General features: G+C 43.2%; 2 protein-coding genes and 1 pseudogene across 21 annotated transcripts in view; 1 reads left to right on the top strand and 2 right to left on the bottom strand.

The window, feature by feature from the left end:
• The window catches only part of dlg1b (discs large MAGUK scaffold protein 1b), a 94,667-nt gene extending 90,213 nt beyond the window's left edge, over positions 1-4,454 (top strand). For all 20 annotated transcript variants that reach the window (XM_030403604.1, XM_030403603.1, XM_030403608.1 and 17 more), the window contains 5 exons: positions 594-695; positions 811-983; positions 1,198-1,307; positions 1,752-1,843; positions 1,974-4,454. In XM_030403604.1, coding sequence (XP_030259464.1) covers positions 594-695; positions 811-983; positions 1,198-1,307; positions 1,752-1,843; positions 1,974-2,080 — 584 coding nt within the window. In that variant the 3' untranslated portion in view covers positions 2,081-4,454. The remainder of the gene's footprint in view (positions 1-593; positions 696-810; positions 984-1,197; positions 1,308-1,751; positions 1,844-1,973) is intronic.
• Positions 4,455-7,522: 3,068 nt separating this feature from the next.
• LOC115573030 (tripartite motif-containing protein 16-like) lies at positions 7,523-10,266 on the bottom strand (annotated as a pseudogene).
• An 8,421-nt stretch (positions 10,267-18,687) lies between these two features.
• LOC115572109 (tripartite motif-containing protein 16-like) lies at positions 18,688-21,320 on the bottom strand. Its single transcript, XM_030401924.1, has one exon. The coding sequence runs from the start codon at positions 21,035-21,037 to the stop codon at positions 19,361-19,363; it is 1,677 nt and encodes a 558-aa protein (XP_030257784.1). The 5' UTR covers positions 21,038-21,320; the 3' UTR covers positions 18,688-19,360.
• Between the last annotated feature and the right edge of the window lie 3,283 nt (positions 21,321-24,603).

The raw sequence follows: 24,603 nt of genomic DNA, 5'->3' as shown, positions 1-24,603 counted from the left end.
TGATACATCAGAAAACAGTGAATGATAATAAAGCACATTTTATTTATGAAGAGCTTTTCAAACAAACACACTTTACAGTATTTTAAAAAAACACTAAAATATATACAAAATATATTTAATCACAAGTTAAAAACAAAAGAAAACCGAAACTTTTTTTTCTATGTATATAAATATAAGAAATAAATAACAAAAAGGAAAAAGATGAAATGAGACAAAAAAAATACAAATATTTCCTAGCTTCAGCTGTTGTATATGGAGGACTGAAAGAGCCAAAATCAAAAATAAATAAGTGTTTCCGTTATTGAATAATTAAAAATCATAATTTTAGGTAAAACATAAATATAGGTATCTGTTATTTCCAAAATGTGCTTTATTTATTTCTTTATTTTTTCCGCGTTGCATTTTACTAAATAATACATAAATAAATCAGTATTTATAAATAAATATAAATATAACATAAGAGGAATTACATTAACTAAATCCTCTTTCTGTTTGGTTTCGGCAGCTTCAGTCCTCCATATTTATGAATATGAAGAAGAAACGTTTGTGATGTTTACAGTCGGGTCACTTCCTGTTTCCTTCCTCTCTGACAGTGAACTACACCCGACCCGTCATCATCCTCGGACCCATGAAGGATCGGATCAACGACGACCTGATCTCAGAGTTCCCCGACAAGTTTGGCTCCTGCGTCCCTCGTAAGTCCAAACTGCTGCTCTCAGTCGGACATGTTGGAATCCGTCTGATCAGGACGAAACTCGAGAGTCCAGATAAAACGTTTTGCTCCTCTTCCTCCTCGTCTTCCTCTCTCAGATACGACCCGGCCGAAGCGGGACTACGAGGTGGACGGCAGAGATTATCACTTCGTGGTGTCCAGGGAGCAGATGGAGAAGGACATCCAGGACCACAGGTTCATCGAGGCGGGGCAGTACAACAACCACCTGTACGGAACCAGCGTCCAGTCGGTCCGAGAGGTGGCTGAGAAGGTAGAACCAAACTTAACAAGTCATGTCGTCAGAACAGAACCACACAGTCCAGAACTTACAGTCACTTAATACAAGAATCATGAAGATTTAAAACATTTGGATCAAAAACCGGTCCATTCACTCAGAACCATGACGTGACAGAAACAAACGTGTCGTCTGTCGTCAGTGTTAATCCGACGCTGTGGTGAACGTGTTCTTCTTCTGTGGTTTCCAGGGGAAACACTGCATCCTGGACGTGTCGGGGAACGCCATCAAGAGACTCCAGCTGGCTCTGCTGCACCCCATCGCCATCTTCATCAAACCCAAATCTGTGGAGAACATCATGTGAGTCACCAAACAGGAAGTCCTTCATGAGTCGGCTCACAGTAAACTGAGACCAGAACCAAGAGGTCCGATCTCACCATGTCCTGATCTGATCTTTGGTGTAATCTCGGTCTGAATCCGTGAAAGATCACGCTGAAATCACGCGGAGATTAGATCCCGTTCATGATCCAAACTCAGTCTGATGTTGTTCTGGTGCATCTGATCCTGGTCCAATCCCAGTCTGATCCCAGTCTTAGCTGTGATTCCACTGTGGTCTTGTTTAGTCTCGGTGTGATGCCATTCCAGTCTTTGTCTGACCCTGGTCCGATCTGGTCTTATCTCAGTCGGATCTCAATCTGACCCTGGTGTGGTACCGGTCTAATCTTTCTGTGATTTTGGTGGGATTTTAGTCTGATCACGGTCCGAACCCAGTTTGATCTGGTCTTGTTCTGTTTGTTCCTGCAGGGAGATGAACAAGCGCCTGACGGAGGAGCAGGGCAGGAAAACCTTCGACAGAGCCACCAAACTGGAGCAGGAGTTCACCGAGCATTTTACAGGTGAACAAGCTCTCATGTTTCAGAGCAGAACCGGTCCTTTGATTCAAACCGTGTGAGCCTCAGGTGGTTCTGTTTGTGTCCTTGTGTGGTTCAGGTTCTGATTACTGACTCTGCTCTCTGCTCCTCGCAGCCATTGTTCAGGGCGACACTCTGGAGGAGATCTACGATCAGGTGAAGCAGATCATCGAGGAGCAGTCGGGTCCGTTCATCTGGGTCCAGTCCAAGGAGAAGTTATGAGGACCAGAGCCGTCTGCTCCATCGCTCCTCTCTTTAGATCCTGTTTGTTTTATTTTGAAAAGAAAAGTCGAACTGCAGACGGCAGCCCCCCCCTCCTCCTCCTCCCCCTCCCCTCCTCCTCCTCCTCCTCCTCTCCTCTCCTCCTCCTCTCCTCCCCCTCCCTCCTCTCCTCTCCTCCTCCTCTCCTCCCCCTCCTCTTCCCCACCTCCTCCCCCCGATCAACGAGTCGACGCCGGCTGACCAGAGTGAAGTTTGATTTGACATTTCTGGCTGATTAAGACTTTTCCATTGTTGGGTTTCCTGACCAGCAGCGTGAAGCACACAGGAAGTGACATCACACTCAACACGGTACAGCTCCTTAATGTTTAAGGGAGGAGAACTAAAGAGGAGAAGAAGAAGACGTGTCCATGAAGTGGCGAGAAGAAACGTACGAAGCAGATTTTATCTTTTTGTTTGTGGGTTTTTTCCCCTTATTTTTTGTCTTGTAAGGAAAAACGTTGACGGACGGAGTTTCAGTCTCAGGCAGCGTCTGTCGGTCGGAGGAGGCGGAGACACAAAAAGCAAAACTTTGCACGTTTGAGCTTTAACAGCATGTCATTTAAAAACCTGTTTATTTCCCATCAGCCCCTTCACTTCAGCGTCTGATGTCACAGCTTCTCTTCTGTTCTGCGATCATTACACCTTTTTTTTTTTTTTTTTTTTTTACACTCGACTCGATTCAGTGTTTTTGTTTTCTTGCTGGTCGCTCTGCAGATGTTTGTCCGGCGCTCTGCAGATGTTCGTGGAGCTGCTGCGTGTTTTTAACCGTTTTTAAAGATTAAATTTAATGTTGGGATTAATTCACTTTCTAAAACTCTAATTTTCTTCTTCGAACAGACGAAGAATCGTCGTCTGCTGTCGCTTAACGAGTTCTGATTTTATCGCTGAACATTTTTGCAGTTTAGACATTTAGCTTGACCCGATCTGACGAGGTCAAAGGTCGCAGTGTAGATTATTCTGCTGACACTGCAAAAAAACATCTCAAGTAATTTCTGTCAGAACGTTTTAAAACATAATTTTCTTCTGTTTCTTTGAAAAGAGAATATCGGTCTGTTTGTGTCCCGAAGAACAAAACTACATCACATAAAAACTTTTCACCAAAGAAGAAGAAACATTCTGATCACCAGGAAAATTCAAATTGACTCGAAGATGATCAATAAATATATAAGTGTCTCCGTAAACACGTGGTTAATGCACTGAAGTACTCGTGGGCGTTAATTACCTCTAAAAATGTGACATTAATTTATATTTCTGTTTAATTTTGCGTCATTATCTCCTGATTTAATTTGATTTGATTTATTATTTTGTTAATTTTTCATTAATTTAATCTATTTATTTCTGAACTCTTGTTCTTATGCTTTCAGCAAAAATAATACAAACATAACTAGATAAATTAAAAAAAATTGAATTAATGAATGAAATAATAAAAACAAATGAAATTTTAAGTATTTTTGTTACTAATAAATACAGAAACAAACAAAAACAGAAATATTGATTATGTCACTTTTTATTATTAATTAAAGTCTACTTTTATTTTTTAAATCACTTCTGGTGTTTTAAACGACGTGTAATTTATTTATAGAGACATTGGTTTATTTATTTATTCAGGTTTGATTTTGTCCGTTTCAGTCATCCATAAATATTATTAATCTATATAAATATTAAGAACTCAGACTTTTCTTGTATGATGGAAAATATTCTTGTAATTAAATAAATTCTGAGAAACTGAGAAACACTTTCTAAATACAAGAAATAATATGTGTAATAATTTAATAATCGCGAGAGACATGAACAATAAAATGATCTGATCAGAGACAAAACAGCGGTCAATAATTCTGAGGTTGTTTGTTCTTTGGTGAAATCATCAGTTTAATGAAGAAGAAGAATAAAAACGACCGACTGATTTTATTTGAATCATCTTCACACATTTCAGGCTGAGCGGACTGATTCTATCATCGTGTGTTTGTCGAGCGGCGCCCTCTACGGGTCAGAACCCCGTCAGTCAGTGTCTTACATGAAACGATGGAGACGAGCTGCTGCCTCCAGGTGTGGACAGGTGTGTCCCAACACGCAGACGATTATTGTACATGAGATGTTGACAGATATTTAACCGGGGTAAACTGCCTATTTTGTTATAATAAAGTCTATATTGAACTTTACTTCAGCACTACTACTACGGGAGTTATTTTCTCTGCATTGTTAATCATATATGAATAGAAAAGTATAAAGATATTTGAATATGAATATATATTTTTTCTTTTTCTTTGATCACCACCTCCTCTGTCTTTTAATTTTCTTTTTTAAGCATAATAAAATCTTAACAAGAAAACAGCAAGTGCTGCACAGCTCTCTTCTTCTTCCTGCTCTTCTGCTGCTGCTGCCGTGTTCTCAGACGTTTGGTCCTCCAGAGGATCTGAAGATGATCAGGAGGTATCGATCAATCACAGATTGACTGTGAGAATCATGAAATGACTGCAGCTCAGATTCTTTTAAAGTTGTGACTATTTTGTAAGATCTTCATTCATATTTCATCTCAGTGTGAACTCACGGCGGTGGTTACAGACCAGTTAGTTTCCGGTCCACTCAGGTGGACTCAGTCGCAATCGGTCTTCTCAGGTCTGCCGGGAGGTTTGAGTCAAAGCTTGTGTTCACCTGATCTACAGGTAAGCAGGAGGAGCTTTAGGTTACTGATCTGTTCCAACCTGCTGAAGGTTGTTGTGCCGACACATTGACAGTCAGTGTTTGTCAGCATGGTGAGCAGGAATAAAGTTTCAGTTTTCAAACTAACTGCAGATTAACATGTGAGCGGGGAATCAAACCATCAACCCTGTGACTGATTACAACCTGCTGGTCTGCTGAGCCACAGACGAGACTTTGAATACAAAAACATCCAGATTAATATTAAATCCTTCAGTTGTTTCAACTTTAGCCAATCAATCAGTAACCCAAGTTGTCACTTTACTTATTGTATTTCCAGTTTCCACTCCTCCACATTTATCTGATAACTTTAGTTACTTGTCACTTTACAGATAAATTTTTTATGAAGAATTAGTTTTTTCATCAGATAAAATCAGTGATGGTTGATCAGCTGACACAGTTTTTACATGCATGTAAATATATGTGTGTATATATATATTATATCTAGTATTTCTACTAGGTCTACTGTTTAGCGTAAAAGTTCTGAATACTTTATAACGTTTCCACGCAGTATTGATCAGTTTGGACATTTTTAGTGATGATAACTTTATTGATCCCTGTCGTGTGAACAAAGTATTTGTGCGGTGATCAAACAGAAGAGGAAGTTTAACTTAAACTGATGAAGAGAAAACAGGTGAAGTGTACACTAACTCCCACAGGGTCCCATAATGTGTGTGTGCACTGCCTCGTACGGGGCACCAATATATGTGTGCGTGTTGCCTCACTTGGGGCACCATAATATGTGCAGTGATCATGGATAATCGTTGATTGTGATAAATAATATGATTCGATTTACAGACAGGGAAAAGAGCAAATTTACTGAATCAGACTGATAAAAAGTTAACTGTACCCTCTGATTAATAATTAACTCAATAACCAAAACCAAATTTACCATAACAGCTGTAATGTTTGAAGGATTTTGGGGTTTGTGACAGTGTAGAGGTCAGCAACATTCACTCTTGTACAATATTGAATAGACAGTAAGAAGGTGTGCGTGTGTGTGTGTGTCTGTGTGTGTGAGAGAGAGAGAGATGTGATGCTAGGTTATAGAAAATGGTTAGTTTCATGCGGAGTCTCTGAGTCTGTGCTTTGCCTCGCTATGCTATCTAAGCCCAGTTCATTGTTACCAGTCTTTGAAGAAAAAGTGCTGGTGGTTGCAGGAGAAGGTTTCGGGTTCCAATGTTGAACGCTGTTCTTGCTATGACGGACTGATGAAGGTCAGCTGAGGAGGAAACTAGTCGCTCCTTTCCTTTGCAGGATAGCAGCTCAGTGCGAACTTGCTTGTTGTTCCTCAGATTGTTAAGTTAGCTGAAAGCTTTGCGTCTGGGATACTGAGTGCAGTTCAGAGTCAATTATGAAATCCACAATGAACGACTTCATCTGTGGGTCCCAACAGAAGTGAAAGACGACGAGAAGAAAGATGGAGAGGCTGCAGGCACCTGCACACTACGGTAGATTGCTGCATACCTGGATGGATCTTTCTGATCAGTTTCCTGTTATCGAATACTTTCAGGTGCCTTCATGTAATTTCTTGATCCTTTTACTGAAGTACTTGTAATGAAGTGTTATACTGCAGTATTTCTACTTAAGTATTTGCATGTATTGAACCCATGAAGGTTTGAATCGGTGGTAATCTGAATACAGCTGCCGACTTTGAACAAATATTACACAAAGGATTATTTTATTTGTCTCATTTTATTCATGCTGAAGTCAGATTAATTTTTCATGAGAAGAGTCTAATTAAAAAACAAAATGACAACAACAACCAGGTGTTTCAATCAGTGAAGAATGTTCTCAATGCTCGTGTTCATGTGTAGAGACCCTGGTGATACTACGAGCAAAGTTTCATGTTGTGTTGAGTCTTCTTAGTGTTTTAAAAGATTTTGATGCTATTGTAAAAGTGCCTGTAGCACTCCCATTGAAAATGAGTTTGAGCCAAATACAAAAACAATCTTCAATCAATCTTAAAAGTTCTTCTTTCATCGTAATTATGCTTTTACACGAAGGTTTCTCGGGTTCATTCACAAAAACACCCTCGGTTGCATTTTGGCGAGAGTTTCACCTTGATGGTAAAGACTCACATCAGCCTTTAAACATGTTGTGAACCAGACAAAGTGAGTGGAGCTGCTTTAACCTCCACTACATCTCTGGTCAGCAGGATGACGGCGCCCTCTTGTGTCCTGCATCAGTTTTCACAGTTCACTTGTTAACCTGCTGTGATGTTCACTGCAGGAAGACATGTGGAAACTTCACTGAGCCTTTGGCAGCTTCAAACAACATCAGTAAAGACACATTTAAATATATGGAACATCACACTGTGTCACTTTGTTCACAGGAGTCACAGCCTGGAACACTGATGCTGCATTCAGGTCACACAGGGAAAGATGGGAGAGAAGAGTTTCACCTTTACAGATATTATTCACATCAGCTCTCAGCTTGTAAATAGTATTTAGGAATGTGACATTTGAGGGTGTTTAAGTTCTCTGACTTCTAGAATTATGATCCAACAACGTGGAAATACTTGTAACCAAATGTGAAGAATAATTTATTCACTTGATGATTTTCTGACGGCTTCAGCTCTGAACATGAACTGTGAACTTTGTAGGTGTTTCAGGAGGAAAACTGCCTCAGTTATACTCTCATATTAGTGTCACATGTTCTCCATCAGCTCTGTGTGAGACCCTGGAATGAAGACGACAAGAAAAGACTTTGTTCATGTTGGTTTATTCATGATGTAAAGCTTCAGTTTGTTCACACGTCCCATCAGTAAAGTCTGTTCAATGACTCTTGTTCAATGATTTCACTTCATCCACACAATCAGTTTGTTTGAATCTCAGCTACGTACAAGAACATAATAAATGATCTTCCTCACATATTATTGAATTTGTGTGACGATCGGAACAACGACAGCTTTTGTTCTGCCAAACAAATAAATATAAATGTGATTCTAGATGAATTTAAAAGTGTACAGAGTGATGAGAACTAAATCTGTAGGATAAATGAAGCTCTGCTGCTTTCTCTCTTTAGACTCATGCAGTGGAAGAGAAACAACAACATGCAAACACATCAGTACAAATATTCAACACACATTTAGAGCACAGAGAAGTTTATATCTTCATGCAGACAAATGTCAGTTCAGCTGAACAAAAGTCATCATGAGCAGTGAGAGCCTCCATGGTTAAACAGACACAGGAAGGAGCGCCACCTAAACACACTCAGACATTTACACAACAACAGATGACAAGATGTCAAAGTACCGCCCACAATGTTTGATTGACAGGTGAAGACACCACACAACAATCAGCCACAAACATGAAGACAGAATAAGTTTAAGAGTTAAAACTCAGAATTTAACTCACTGACCCTTAAATGACTTCTGTCTATTTGACTTTACTGAACTCAGCTGTGTTATTAATCCAAACTCCAGCATAGAGAGGCTGAGTGAATGTGGTCTGGACTCTGTGGAGGAGAGTCATGGTGTCAGAGACGCTGTAGAAGGACAGAATACCTGCACTGTGATCCAGGTACACTCCAACTCTGGAGGACCGAGGACCTGAGACGGGAGTGTAGACTTTGTTGTGATAAAAGTTATAACTGTCATTGCCACAAATTAATGACCAAGATTTGTCATTTCGTCCAAACAAAGATTCACTATCTGCTCTGCTGATATTCTTGTATGCGACTGCTACGTAAACTGTCCCTCCTCTCCACTCCACCTCCCAGTAACAACGTCCAGTCAGACTCTCTCTACTCAGGACCTGAATACTCCCAGTGAATCTGTCTGGGTGACTAGAATAAGACTGTGGTTGACTGTATGTTGCTTTTCTGTTCCCCTCAGATAATAACAGATATGTGTGTGCTGTGTTTGGATCCAGTGTGATTTCACGTGAATATCTTAAGAATCCAGCTCTGGTCTCGGGCTCTGGTTGTGGGTTTGACAGTAAAACATCCACTTCAGTCACTGTCAGTGAGATGTTGGTCCATGTCTCTCTCAGGACGTCCTGTAGTTTGTCTCTGACCTCTGACACAGCTGCTGTCACATCCTCAAAGTACTTGAGAGGACGGATCTTGATGCTGGATGAGTGTGTAGACTCACTGAGTGCTGACAGTGAGGGGTAGTTGTGTAGAAACTGGTTGTGATCCTCTGTGTGTGAGAGCTTCTTCAGCTCAGCGTCTTTCCTCTTCAGCTCAGTGATCTCCTGCTCCAGCTTCTCCTGAAGCTCTTTGACTCGACTCACTTCAGTTTCCTGCTGGGATCTGACCTGCTGCTTCACATCAGAGCGTCTTTCCTCCATGAGACGGATCAGCTGGGTGAAGATCTTCTCACTGTGCTCCACTGCTTTATCAGCAGAGCCATTGATGGCCTCCACCTCCTGTTGAAGCAGCTTCACATCTTCCTCTCTGTCCTGGATTCTCTGCTGGATTTTGTGTCGACTCCCCTCCAGCTCTCTCTGCCTCTCAGTCTTCTCTGCTGCAGCTGACACTGTGTCGTGGCCTTTATGTTCGTCCACAGAGCAGAGATAACAGATACACTGCTGATCAGTACGACAGAACATCTTCATCACCTCATCGTGACGAGAGCAGATGTTCTCCTGGAGCTTCTCTGACGGCTCCACCAGCTTGTGTTTCTTTAAAGGAGCCACAGTATAATGAAGCTGAAGATGTTTCTCACAGTAAGATGCATGGACAGGATAAACAGGACTTAACTGCTCTCAGTTTCCTCCCAGTGCAGACATCACAGGCCACATCTTCAGGTCCAGCATAGCAGAGATCAGCAGGAGCAGCTTGGAGTCCAGTCTTCTTCAGCTCCTCCACTAAATCTGCTAACATGGTGTTTTTCACCAGGACAGGTCTCGGTGTGAAGCTCTGCCTACACTGAGGGCAGCTGTGGGTTTTCTTCTCATCCTCTGTGTCCCAGTAGCTTTGAATACAGTTCATGCAGTAGCTGTGTCCACAGGGAATAGTCACCGGATCCTTCAGTAGATCCAAACAGACGGAACAGCAGAACTTTGCTCGGTCCAGCTGATTGTTTTGCTGCGCCATTTCACCTCCGAGTGTCAACGACTGTCTGAGATTCACTTCCTGATAACTGAAACTGGTCTGAGCTCTGATCTGAACAACACGTGATTCTGCAGTGAACGGGGCTCGTCAGCTCTCTCACTTCCTGGTTACACCCATTTTCAAAGTGCAGATCTGAAGGGGAGGGAACAAGGAAATATAGTGACAGAGTGGAGCTGCTGTGTTTGAGAGCAGGAAGAAGAGGGAGGGCTGATCCAGCTGTGCTTCATTCCAGGACGAGCAGCAGCTCTGTGACTCTGGACTTTGTTCTGTTGTTTACAACGAAGCCTCAGTTAAAACCTGCTCCACATTTGAGAACATCAAAGTCTTTAGTTGTAAAATATTTCTGGGCTCCTCAGGCTTTGCTGACGGCTCCATAGTTCTCTAACTCTTCCTCAGATTCTGTCCAGTTTTATTTCCCTGCTCATAAAAACAGTCGACCTTCAGCAGGGAGTTATCAAACCAGCCTGTCATAAAACATTCAAGTCTCTGGAATATAAAGTTCTCATGTTTAATGATTAACAGTTCTGCTTCAGAACATCATCCTGAGTCAAACTAAAATCATCCATCCAGATATTTGTTGTCACTCTGAACCCAGAAGGACACAAATGAACCAGATCAGCTGCTTCTGCTGTTCATGTGATCATTTATATGAATCAATAAATCAGTAAAGTGGATAAACTTTAGTTTGTTTCCTCGTGTGATCACAGCCAAACGTTTGATTTTCATCATCGTGACATTAAAATGATTTAAGGCTGAAAACTGTTGATGTGAAAGTTTCATCTTGAAATAGAATCGTCTTCAAACATCGTCAGCTGAACTTCAGCAGACGGACGCATGAAGTCACATCAGGACAAAAGAAACAGAAGACTTTGTGAAATGAGCGCAGACACCTGAGATGATCCTGGAGATGTTCTGAAACATGACGAGAAGATTCCTCAAAGTTCAACATGAATATAAAAGTTAAATTAAAGTCAGTCAGCTGTGAAACGTTAAAACCAACAACACTCGTCAGAAACACCAGCCGAGTGGAAATAATATTCTTTTAATCGTTCCAAACATCAAAACAAACCAAAAAGAATCCTGAGACCTGCTGGAGAAAAAGTTTACCACCATATCTTTTGAGTTTTTCTCATGTTTGAATGTGGAGTGTGTGCAGTACGGAGGACAGATGCTGCCAAACTCAAAAACACAGAAATGTCTTCATTAAAAAGTTGAAAAGTACGGAAGCCCCGAGGCGACCGGTGATCCATTTTCTAAATCCTAAAAACAAAAGATTTTCTCCTTTTGAAATAAAATGTTTCACTTGGATTCAAACGTTGAAAGTAAAAAAAAATCTGCCGTAAAGAAAAAAAAAAGTTTTTTTCAAAGTGACATTTTTTTGTCACATGTGGAACGAAAAGGAAACAGTTTTTATAACGACGCGTTTCAGTCTGTTTGAAGATTACTGTCACTATATTCAGTTTAAAAGCTCCAACATGTTGAAAATCCATCACATAAAACATTTCTCAGACGTTAATTTAAACTTCTAAACACTTTTTAATATATTGATTTATAGATTTTAGCCTTAAAAGACGTTAATGTCAAATTAAATACCGTTTATGTGGTTTGTGTCTTTCATAAAGTTAATTTAGTCGTTAATCTGAAGGATTGAGATGATTTAATGAGCTGAAGGATTTTCGTCTGTTAGACGTCTGAAATCTGACATTTCAGCTGCTTTTTAACACTTTAAGGGATTTAAGGAATACATTTATAGATTTAGTTTGTAATAAAGAATAAAAAATCTTAATTTTTCAAAAGAAAATGAACAAATCAACATTTGTCAAATATTTTCAGGGATTTTTAATTATTTTTAAAATTCTCTTCATATTTTAATGGAGACGACTTCATCTTGTTCAACTTTAAGAGGATTTTAAATGAACCCCAGAAATGTTTTATATATTACAGTTGATGAAATCTCATGTTAAAATAGATCAGATGTTTCATCAAAAACCCAAAAGACTTCCAGTTTATAACAAAGAGGATTGAAACCATGAATCAATAATCCAAAGTGTTTATTGATGGTTAACAGATTTATTGACAGACGTTCAGGCAGCTTTTATTCTCAACATGTGGACAGCAGACAGGTGTGACCTTCGACCCCGATCCTCCAGGAGTCTGTTCAGTAGATCAGCAACAACGCGGGACGACGGCGGCGGCGTGGAGAATAAATTAAAACCAGAAACAACTCGACAGGTAGGAAAGAAAAAAAAAAGCTCCACTCGAAACTCAAATCAAAGTTTTTCGGCCTCGACGACAAAAAAACAGAAGATCGAAATAAAAACCTTAAAAAAGTCAGTTAGAAAACTCGAGTGTGTTTTTTTTTAGTTTTTGGTTTGTTTCTTCTTCACTGTGCTTCTGTGACGCCACACACACACACACACACACACAGACCCACACACACACAGACACACACACACACACACACACACACACACACACACACACACACACACACACACACACACACAGACCCACACAAACACTCTCACACACACACACACACACACACACAGACCCACACAAAACACTCTCACACACACACACACACACACACACACACACACAGACCCACACAAACACTCTCACACACACACACACACACACACACACACACACACACACACACACACACACACACACAAACACTCTCACACACACACACACACACACACACACACACACACACACACACACAGACCCACACAAACACTCTCACACACACACACACACACACACACACACACACACACAGACCCACACAAACACTCTCACACACACACACACACACACACACACACACACACACACACACACAGACCCACACAAACACTCTCACACACACACACACACACACACACACACACACACACAGACCCACACAAACACTCTCACACACACACACACACACACACACACACACACACACACACACTCTCACACACACACACACACACACACTCTCTCTCTCTGTACACTGAACAGATCAAACCTTCAGTATTTACACTCGTATTTATAGATTCTCTTTAAATTCAGACTTCTCGTTGTCACGGCAGCAGCTGGAGGCGGGGTGTGTGGGCGGGGTTAGACAGTTTAAGCCCCGCCTCTCGTGTCCTGCTCAGCAAATCAGCAGCTGCTGTTCTTGAACTCTCCGTTCTCAGTGATGGACAGTTTGGTGGGGTTGGTGGGTGACAGGCCGTTGCGGAGGTTCGGCGTGCTGTAGCGCTCCTTCACCTGCGTCAGCGCCGCCATCAGCCGCGAGTTCGCCGCGTCCAGGGAGTCGATCCGCTTCTCCTGATTGGACAGAGAGAGAAAGGGGGCGGGACAGGAAGTCAGACTGAGGGGTTTGAAACAGATCGAGGCGTCGAGACGATCTGTCGGGTTAAAAACACGTCGCAGCACAAAGTTTAATAAACTCGTTTAGAGATGAAGAATAAAAAAATCAAATATTAAATTATTAATAAAAAGCTTTTTTAAAACTTCATAGTTAAAAGTGTAACGAAGGGTTTAATGTCAGAACTCTCAAATAATTAAAGCTGCAAATTAATGAGATCTTAATGAATTCTTATTTAGGTATAAAGAAGTTTATTAGTATTAAATGAATATATAAATGAACAGACTGTAAAACTAAGAGGTTCTATTTTTTACTCAGTTTAAAAAAAATGAAATATTAAGAAACGTTTAAAAATTATCCTGCAAATCTTTTGTCCACCATCTTAAAGAGGAGAGAAAATGATTTGGATCAGAACTTAAATCAGCAGAGAAAAATAAAACAGGAACAAATAAACGAGTTTAAAAAAGTCTTTAACCTACAAAATAACAAAACATTAAATTAAAGCACAAACTGGTGGAAAGTCTCTAAAATGTTACAAACAGCATGACGTCATTTTACAAGTTTTTCATGTAAATGAATGAAGATATTTTAACAGCAGATAATGAATTCAGCCTCATTCTCTCACAGTTGGACCTGTATGACATCGTTACATCTGAGCACATTTCAGACTTTAAGGTGGAAACTAACCAGGCGTTCAGTCTGTTGTGACGTGTTTCTGACCCGACAGCAGAAAAACGTTTGAAGGCAGCTAAAAACTAAACAGCCAAAAAAACTGAAACCAACAAAAAGAAGGAAAACGTGAGACTGAAGCTCCTGAGTGACTCTGAACAGGGCGAGCTCGTCTCTGCCGGAACCTCCACCACTCATTTCAACAGAAAACAGCCTGTTCACACCTGAAACATCTGTCCTGAGTAATCTGATTACACATGTGACCTCCTGAGATCAAACCAACCGTCCATCACCGAGACACACAGACTCCATGTTTCTACTCAAAGACAGAAAGAAGTTCATGTAGAACATTTGCTGAATGAACAAGAAGGTCCAAATAATGCAGAATGAGTCAGAGACAGAGTTTCACAGAGTTTATAAAGTGTCTCCAACTCAACAACTCACTAAACTGACACATTTGTTAAGGGAGTCTGGGGACAAAGAAGGAGCCAATACTGCCAACATTGATCAGCTGTTTGAACACACTGTTTACACTGAATTCACCATTTACACTCCATTTATGAAAGAAGAAACATGTTATTGATCTAAACATGTCACATGTTACAAAGACACTAAACAGTAACAACACTAACACTTGATTGGAGAGGAGAGCCTGAGGATCAGAAGTCGAAGCAGTCGAGGGCGTCGAGTGAGAAGAACGAGGAAGGAGCTGGAGTTTATCAGATTAAATTTTCATGAGAAGAGTTTTATTGAAAACAAATAAACAACAACAACAACAACCAGGTGTTTCAATCAATGTTCTCAATGCTCGTGTTCATGTGTAGAGACCCTGGTGATACTACCAGCAAAGTTTCATGTTGTGTCGAGACTTCTTACTGTTTTAAACTGAGAGATTTTGATGCTATCGTAAAAGTGCCCGTAGCACTCCCATTGAAAATGAGATTGACCCGAAAACAAAAACATGGTCAATCTCTTTCGTTGTAATTATGCTTTTAATCGAAGGTTTGACTCATATACATTCACCAAAAGACCCTCGGTTGCATTTTGGCGAGAGTTTCACTTTAATGATAAAGACTCACATCAACCTCAAACATGTTCTGAACTAAAACTGTACAACAGGGGCCCGTTTCAGAAAGCAGGTTTAGTGAAAACTCTGAGTTTGTTAACCCTGAGATGAGAGAAACTCTGAGCTTGTTAACTCTGAGATGAGAGAAACTCTGAGTGTTCAGTTCCAGAGAGAGAGGTAAGTTAAACTCTGGGTCTGTTACTGCGGTAACTGACTCTGTGAACAGAACCTGCTCACTGCAGGTTCACCTGAAGAAACCCTGAGTGTGACGGAGCTGTCTGACAGCGGCTGTCCTTCCCTTCTCAGTCCATCATGTTAAAGCAGAAATCATTCACATAGTTTTACACCAGGAGGAGAATTTAGATTCATTTAGATGAGCTCTCACTCCCTGACGAGGACTGAACCGAACAGCAGACGCTTCTCATCAGTCCCTCATTTATATTCTCCGGCTGCACAGCGAATATCAGGCTACACGTCATCGCTGACGTGCTCTCACATCTGAACAATCCTCCTTGTTTTTTTCTTCTTTTTTTTTTAATCACTTCACAGGTTAATCAATCACCTTCCAGCAGCCAGAAAAAGAGAAATAACTCAGATTTCATGTCTCTTTCTTTATTTCCCACAGATAACTACAGAAGTAACCATCAGTAGAGCCTGTTGTAGTTTTTACAACAACATAATTTCAAAGTCCGTGTTTCTAGTTTGCTGCCACATTAAGTATAAGATGAAATGATTTGTAGTTGAATCTGTAGACAGCAAGTGTGTGTCTGCCTCTAATGTTGGGTCCTGGGGGTGAGTGACGCCCTCAGCCTCTGCTCACCCAGCGACCTGACTCAGGACCAGCTCCTCTGTGACCTGACTCAGGACCAGCTCCTCTGTGACCTGACTCAGGACCAGCTCCTCTGTGACCTGACTCAGGACCAGCTCCTCTGCTCACCCAGCGACCTGACTCAGGACCAGCTCCTCTGTGACCTGACTCAGGACCAGCTCCTCTGCTCACCCAGTGACCTGACTCAGGACCAGCTCCTCTGCTCACCCAGTGACCTGACTCAGGACCAGCTCCTCTGTGACCTGACTCAGGACCAGCTCCTCTGCTCACCCAGTGACCTGACTCAGGACCAGCTCCTCTGCTCACCCAGCGACCTGACTCAGGACCAGCTCCTCTGTGACCTGACTCAGGACCAGCTGCTCTGTGACCTGACTCAGGACCAGCTCCTCTGCTCACCCAGCGACCTGACTCAGGACCAGCTCCTCTGTGACCTGACTCAGGACCAGCTCCTCTGCTCACCCAGTGACCTGACTCAGGACCAGCTCCTCTGCTCACCCAGCGACCTGACTCAGGACCAGCTCCTCTGCTCACCCAGCGACCTGACTCAGGACCAGCTCCTCTGTGACCTGACTCAGGACCAGCTCCTCTGGTCACCCAGCGACCTGACTCAGGACCAGCTCCTCTGCTCACTCAGCGACCTGACTCAGGACCAGCTCCTCTGTGACCTGACTCAGGACCAGCTCCTCTGCTCACCCAGCGACCTGACTCGGGACCAGCTCCTCTGGTCACCCGGTGACCTGACTCAGGACCAGCTCCTCTGTGACCTGACTCAGGACCAGCTCCTCTGCTCACCCAGCGACCTGACTCAGGACCAGCTCCTCTGTGACCTGACTCAGGACCAGCTCCTCTGTGACCTGACTCAGGACCAGCTCCTCTGTGACCTGACTCAGGACCAGCTCCTCTGTGACCTGACTCAGGACCAGCTCCTCTGCTCACCCAGCGACCTGACTCAGGACCAGCTCCTCTGCTCACCCAGCGACCTGACTCAGGACCAGCTCCTCTGTGACCTGACTCAGGACCAGCTCCTCTGTGACCTGACTCAGGACCAGCTCCTCTTTGACCTGACTCAGGACCAGCTCCTCTGCTCACCCAGCGACCTGACTCAGGACCAGCTCCTCTGTGACCTGACTCAGGACCAGCTCCTCTGCTCACCCAGCGACCTGACTCAGGACCAGCTCCTCTGCTCACCCAGCGACCTGAATCAGGACCACCTCCTCTGGTCACCCAGCGACCTGACTCAGGACCAGCTCCTCTGTGACCTGACTCAGGACCAGCTCCTCTGCTCACCCAGCGACCTGACTCAGGACCAGCTCCTCTGTGACCTGACTCAGGACCAGCTGCTCTGTGACCTGACTCAGGACCAGCTCCTCTGCTCACCCAGTGACCTGACTCAGGACCAGCTCCTCTGTGACCTGACTCAGGACCAGCTCCTCTGCTCACCCAGTGACCTGACTCAGGACCAGCTCCTCTGCTCACCCAGTGACCTGACTCAGGACCAGCTCCTCTGCTCACCCAGCGACCTGACTCAGGACCAGCTCCTCTGTGACCTGACTCAGGACCAGCTCCTCTGCTCACCCAGCGACCTGACTCAGGACCAGCTCCTCTGGTCACCCAGCGACCTGACTCAGGACCAGCTCCTCTGCTCACCCAGCGACCTGACTCAGGACCAGCTCCTCTGTGACCTGACTCAGGACCAGCTCCTCTGTGACCTGACTCAGGACCAGCTCCTCTGCCTCTGTCGGACGTGCTGCAGGTGGAGGTGAGCACCACTTCATGTTCAACTACTCAGCAGGATGTCAGGACACAGATGACACAGCCTAAAATAAAATAAAATAAAATAAAATAAAATAAGATAGCCTAAAATAAAATAAAATGAAATAAAATAGCCTAAAATGAAATGAAATAAAATAAAATAAAATAAAATAAAATAAAATAAAATAAAATAAAATAAAACACTGAACAACATTCAACCACTTCCTCAAAGGCTTATATAACAGAAAGTGATGTTAAATCCAAAGTGAAAAGACGACCGCTTTTTTTTCCCCCCAGAAAATGTCTGCTTCCTGTTTTCTCCCCTGTTGCCATGGTGATTCACTGTATCGGAGCTCCATTGATGATGATGGCTTTTTACTAGTCGTCAGGCAAGAGCTCAACTCAGAGTTAACATACTCAGAGTGACTTACCGAACTCAGATCAGCTGTTCTGGAACTGAAAACTCAGAGTTTCACTTCACAGAATAAGTCAGCTCAGAGTTTGTTCAACTTGCTTCCTGAAACAGGCACCAGGTGAGCAGAGCAGCTTTAACCGCCACTACATCTCTGGTCAGCAGGATGACGGCGCCCTCTTGTGTCCTGCATCAGTTTTCACAGTTCACTTGTTAACCTGCTGTGATGTTCACTGCAGGAAGACATGTGGAAACTTCACTGAGCCTTTGGCAGCTTCAAACAACATCAGTAAAGACACATTTAAATATATGGAACATCACACTGTGTCACTTTGTTCACAGGAGTCACAGCCTGGAACACTGATGCTGCATTCAGGTCACACGGGAAAGATGGGAGAGAAGAGTTTCACCTTTACAGATATTATTCACATCAGCTCTCAGCTTGTAAATAGTATTTAGGAATGTGACATTTGAGGGTTTTTAACTTCTCTGACTTCTAGAATTATGATCCAACAACGTGGAAATACTTGTAACCAAATGTGAAGAATAATTTATCCACTTGATGATTTTCTGACGGCTTCAGCTCTGAACATGAACTGTGAACTTTGTGGTGTTTCAGGAGGAAAACTGCCTCAGTTATACTCTCATATTAGTGTCACATGTTCTCCATCAGCTCTGTGTGAGACCCTGGAATGAAGACGACAAGAAAAGACTTTGTTCATGTTGGTTTATTCAGGATGTAAAGCTTCAGTTTGTTCACACGTCCCATCAGTAAAGTCTGTTCAATGACTCTTGTTCAATGATTTCACTTCATCCACACAATCAGTTTGTTTGAATCTCAGCTACGTACAAGAACATAATAAATGATCTTCCTCACATATTATTGAATTTGTGTGACGATGGGAACAACGACAGCTTTTGTTCTGCCAAACAAATAAATGTAAATGTGATTGTAGATGAATTTAAAAGTGTACAGAGTGATGAGAACTAAATCTGTAGGATAAATGAAGCTCTGCTGCTTTCTCTCTTTAGACTCATGCAGTGGAAGAGAAACAACAACATGCAAACACATCAGTACAAATATTCAACACACATTTAGAGCACAGAGAAGTTTATATCTTCATGCAGACAAATGTCAGTTCAGCTGAACAAAAGTCATCATGAGCAGTGAGAGCCTCCATGGTTGAACAGACACAGGAAGGAGCGCCACCTGAACACACTCAGACATTTACACAACAACAGATGACAAGATGTCAAAGTACCGCCCACAATGTTTGATTGACAGGTGAAGACACGACACAACAATCAGCCACAAACTTGAAGACAGAATAAGTTTATGAGTTAAAACTCAGAATTTAACTCACTGTCCCTTAAATGACTTCTGTCTATTTGACTTTACTGAACTCAGCAGTGTCACCAATAGAATAATTAACATAAACTCCAGCATAGAGAGGCTGAGTGAATGTGGTCTGGACTCTGTGGAGGAGAGTCATGGTTTCAGAGACGCTGTAGAAGGACAGAATACCTGCACTGTGATCCAGGTACACTCCAACTCTGGAGGACAGAGGACCTGAGACGGGAGTTTTGACGTTGTTGTGATAAAAGTTATAACTGTTATTGCCACAAATTAATGACCAAGATTTGTCATTTCGTCCAAACAAAGATTCATAATCTGCTCTGCTGATATTCTTGTATGCGACTGCTACATAAACTGTCCCTCCTCTCCTCTCCACCTCCCAGTAACAACGTCCAGTCAGACTCTCTCTACTCAGGACCTGCTGCCAGTCAGTGAATCTGTCTGGGTGACTAGAATAAGACTGTTCTTTACTCATTCTTGTTACTTTTCTGTTCCCCTCAGATAATAACAGCTGTTTGTTTGCTGTGTTTGGATCCAGTGTGATTTCACGTGAGTATCTTAAGAATCCAGCTCTGGTCTCGGGCTCTGGTTGTGGGTTTGACAGTAAAACATCCACTTGAGTCACTGTCAGTGAGATGTTGGTCCATGTCTCTCTCAGGACGTCCTGTAGTTTGTCTCTGAGCTCTGACACAGCTGCTGTCACATCCTCAAAGTACTTGAGAGGACGGATCTTGATGCTGGATGAGTGTGTAGACTCACTGAGTGCTGACAGTGAGGGGTAGTTGTGTAGAAACTGGTTGTGATCCTCTGTGTGTGAGAGCTTCTTCAGCTCAGCGTCTTTCCTCTTCAGCTCAGTGATCTCCTGCTCCAGCTTCTCCTGAAGCTCTTTGACTCGACTCACTTCAGTTTCCTGCTGGGATCTGACCTGCTGCTTCACATCAGAGCGTCTTTCCTCCATGAGACGGATCAGCTGGGTGAAGATCTTCTTACTGTGCTCCACTGCTTTATCAGCAGAGCCATTGATGGCCTCCACCTCCTGTTGAAGCAGCTTCACATCTTCCTCTCTGTCCTGGATTCTCTGCTGGATGTTGTGTCGACTCCCCTCCAGCTCTCTCTGCCTCTCAGTCCTCTCTGCTGCAGCTGACACTGTGTCGTGGCCTTTATGTTCGTCCACTGGGCAGAGATAACAGATACACTGCTGATCAGTACGGCAGAACATCTTCATCACCTCATCATGACGAGAGCAGATGTTCTCCTGGAGCTTCTCTGACGGCTCCGCCAGCTTGTGTTTCTTGAATGTAGAGGACTTAAAGTGAGGCTGCAGGTGTTTCTCACAGTAAGAGGCCAAACAGACTAAACAGGACTTGACAGCTCTCAGTTTCCTCCCAGTGCAGACATCACAGGCCACATCTTCAGGTCCAGCATAGCAGAGATCAGCAGGAGCAGCTTGGAGTCCAGTCTTCTTCAGCTCCTCCACTAAATCTGCTAACATGGTGTTTTTCACCAGGACAGGCCTCGGTGTGAAGCTCTGCCTACACTGAGGGCAGCTGTGGGTTTTCTTCTCATCCTCTGTGTCCCAGTAGCTTTGAATACAGTTCATGCAGTAGCTGTGTCCACAGGGAATAGTCACCGGATCCTTCAGTAGATCCAAACAGACGGAACAGCAGAACTTTTCTCGGTCCAGCTGATTGTTTTGCTGCGCCATTTCACCTCCGAGTGTCAACGACTGTCTGAGATTCACTTCCTGATAACTGAAACTGGTCTGAGCTCTGATCTGAACAACACATGTTTCTGCAGTGAACGGGGCTCGTCAGCTCTCTCACTTCCTGGTTACACCCATTTTCAAAGTGCAGATCTGAAGGGGAGGGAACAAGGAAATATAGTGACAGAGTGGAGCTGCTGTGTTTGAGAGCAGGAAGAAGAGGGAGGGCTGATCCAGCTGTGCTTCATTCCAGGACGAGCAGCAGCTCTGTGACTCTGGACTTTGTTTGCTCGTTTACAACGAAGCCTCAGTTAAAACCTGCTCCACATTTGAGAACATCAAAGTCTTTAGTTGTAAAATATTTCTGGGCTCCTCAGGCTTTGCTGACGGCTCCATAGTTCTCTAACTCTTCCTCAGATTCTGTCCAGTTTTATTTCCCTGCTCATAAAAACAGTCGACCTTCAGCAGGGAGTTATCAAACCAGCCTGTCATAAAACATTCAAGTCGCTGGAATATAAAGTTCTCACGTTTAATGATTAACAGTTCTGCTTCAGAACATCATCCTGAGTCAAACTAAAATCATCCATCCAGATATTTGTTGTCACTCTGAATCCAGAAGGACACAAAGAAACCAGAAGACTTTGTGAAATGAGCGCAGACACCTGAGATGATCCCGGAGATGTTCTGAAACATGACGAGAAGATTCCTCAAAGTTCAATGTGAATAATAAAAGTTAAATTAAAGTCAGTCAGCTGTGAAACTTTAAAACCAACAACACTCGTCAGAAACACCAGCCGAGTGAAAATAATATTCTTTTAATCGTTCCAAACATCAAAACAATCCAAAAAGAATCCTGAGACCTGCTGGAGAAAAAGTTTACCACCATATCTTTTGAGTTTGTCTGATCCATTTTCTAAATTCTAGAAAACAAAAGATTTTCTCCTTTTGAGTAAAATGCAATTTTTCACTTGGCTTCAAACGTTTAAAGAAAAAGCAATCTTCTGATTTTCTTGTCACATGTGGAACAGAAATAGTTTTTCTGGGTTCAGGAAGGAAAAGAGAAAAAATGAATTCTGCTGGTGATTCAACAAAACGTGAAGTGAGTCTGTCGACTTTATAATGATTTGTATCAGTCTGATCTTTGAATATTGTTATTATTCACAGTGTAAGAGCTCTATCCATCCATCCATCCATTTTCTTCCGCTTATCCGGGGCCGGGTCGCGGGGGCAGCTGCCTGAGCAGGGACACCCAGACTTCCCTCTCCCCGGACACTGCCTCCAGCTCCTCCGAGAGGATCCCAAGGCGTTCCCAGGCCAGCTGAGTGACATAGTCACACCAGCGTGTCCTGGGTCTTCCTCGGGGTCTTCTCCCGGCGGGACATGTCAGGAACACCTCCCGAGGGAGGCGTCCCGGGGGCATCCGAAACAGATGCCCGAGCCACCTCAGCTGGCTCCTCTCGATGTGGAGGAGCAGCGGCTCTACTCCGAGCTCCTCCCGGGTGACAGAGCTCTTCACCCTATCTCTAAGGGAGCGCCCTGCCACCCTGCAAAGGAAACTCATTTTGGCCACTTGTCTCCGGGATCTTATTCTTTCGGTCATGACCCAAAGTTCATGGCCATAGGTGAGGGTAGGAACGCAGACTGACTAGTAAATCGAGAGCTTCGCCTTTCGACTCAGCTCTCTCTTCACCACGACAGACCGACACAACAACCGCATTACTGCTCAAGAGACTTGATGTACTCAGGGCGGATCTCATCCACCCCCGGTGCCTTGTCACTGAGGAGCTTCCGGACTACCTCAGTGACTTCGGCTTGAGTGATGAATGAGTCAACCTCTGAGTCCCCAGCCTCTGCTTCCTCTATGGAAGGCGTGTCAGTGGGACTGAGGAGATCCTCGAAGTATTCCTTCCACCGCCCGACAATGTCCTCAGTCGAGGTCAACAGCTCTCCACCTCCACTGTAAACAGTGTTGGTGGAGGACTGCTTCCCCCTCCTGAGGCGCCGGATGGTCTGCCAGAATTTCCTCGAAGCCGACTGGTAGTCCTCCTCCATGGCCTCCCCGAACTCTTCCCAGACCCGAGTTTTTGCTTCTGTGACTGCTCGTGCTGCCGCACGCTTGGCCTGCCAGCTACCGTCAGCTTGACAGCATCCTTTACTTCTGGAGTCCACCACCAGGTTCGAGGATTTCCGCCACCGGAGACCTTACGGCCACAGCTCCGGACAGCCGCATCATCAATGGAAGTGGAGAACATGGTCCATGTGGACTCAATGTCCCCAGCCTCCCTCGGGATCTGGTCAAAGCTCTCCCGGAGGTGGGAGTTAAAGACCTCCCTGAGAGAGGGTTCCGCCAGACGTTCCCAGCAGACCCTCAAAATACGTTTGGGTCTGCCGAGTCTGTCCAGCAACCAGGTGGTGATCAGTTGACAGGTCAGCCCCTCTCTTCACCCGAGTGTCCAAGCGCTCTAACATGTTGAAAATCCATCTAATAAAACTTTTCTCATACGTTAATTTAAACTTTAAAGCATATATATATTATATATCTTGAATATATTGATATATAGATTTTAGACCTAAAAGACTTTAATGTCGAATCAAATACCCTTTAAGTAGTTTGTGTCTTTCATTAAGTTAATTTAGTCGTTATTCTGAAGGATTGAGACGATTTAATGAGCTGAAGGATTGTCGTCTGTTAATTTTCACACTTTAACAAAGTTCAATATGAATATATAAGTTAAATTAAAGTCAGTCAGCTTGAAAAACAATGATTTCCATATTCATGTTTTGTCAAAAACCCAAAAGACTTCCAGTTTATAACAAAGAGGATTGAAACCATGAATCAATAATCCAAAGTGTTTATTGATGGTTAACAGATTTATTGACAGACGTTCAGGCAGCTTTTATTCTCAACATGTGGACAGCAGACAGGTGTGACCTTCGACCCCGATCCTCCAGGAGTCTGTTCAGTAGATCAGCAACAACGCGGGACGACGGCGGCGGCGTGGAGAATAAATTAAAACCAGAAACAACTCGTCAGGTAGGAAAAAAAAAAAAAAGCTCCACTCGAAACTCAAATCAAAGTTTTTCGGCCTCGACAACAAAAAAACAGAAGATCGAAAAAAAAGCCTTAAAAAAGTCAGTTAGCAAACTCGTTTTTTTTAGTTTTTGGTTTGTTTCTTCTTACCTGTGCTTCTGTGATGCCACACACACACACACACACACACACACACTCTCTCACACACAGACCCACACACACACACACACACACAGCTTCTCCTGATTGGACAGAGAGAGAAAGGGGGCGGGACAGGAAGTCAGACTGAGGGGTTTGAAACAGATTGAGGCGTCGAGACGATCTGTCGGGTTAAAAACACGTCGCAGCACAAAGTTTAATAAACTCGTTTAGAGATGAAGAATAAAACAATCAAATATTAAATTATTAATAAAAAGCTTTTTTAAAACTTCATAGTTAAAAGTGTAACGATGGGTTTAATGTCAGAACTCTCAAATAATTAAAGCTGCAAATTAATGAGATCTTAATGAATTCTTATTTAGGTATAAAGAAGTTTATA

Source organism: Sparus aurata, chromosome 21 (assembly GCF_900880675.1).
Source record: "Sparus aurata chromosome 21, fSpaAur1.1, whole genome shotgun sequence".
Classification (NCBI taxonomy): Eukaryota; Metazoa; Chordata; class Actinopteri; order Spariformes; family Sparidae; genus Sparus; species Sparus aurata.
This window is presented reverse-complemented; position numbering and strand designations above follow the sequence as displayed.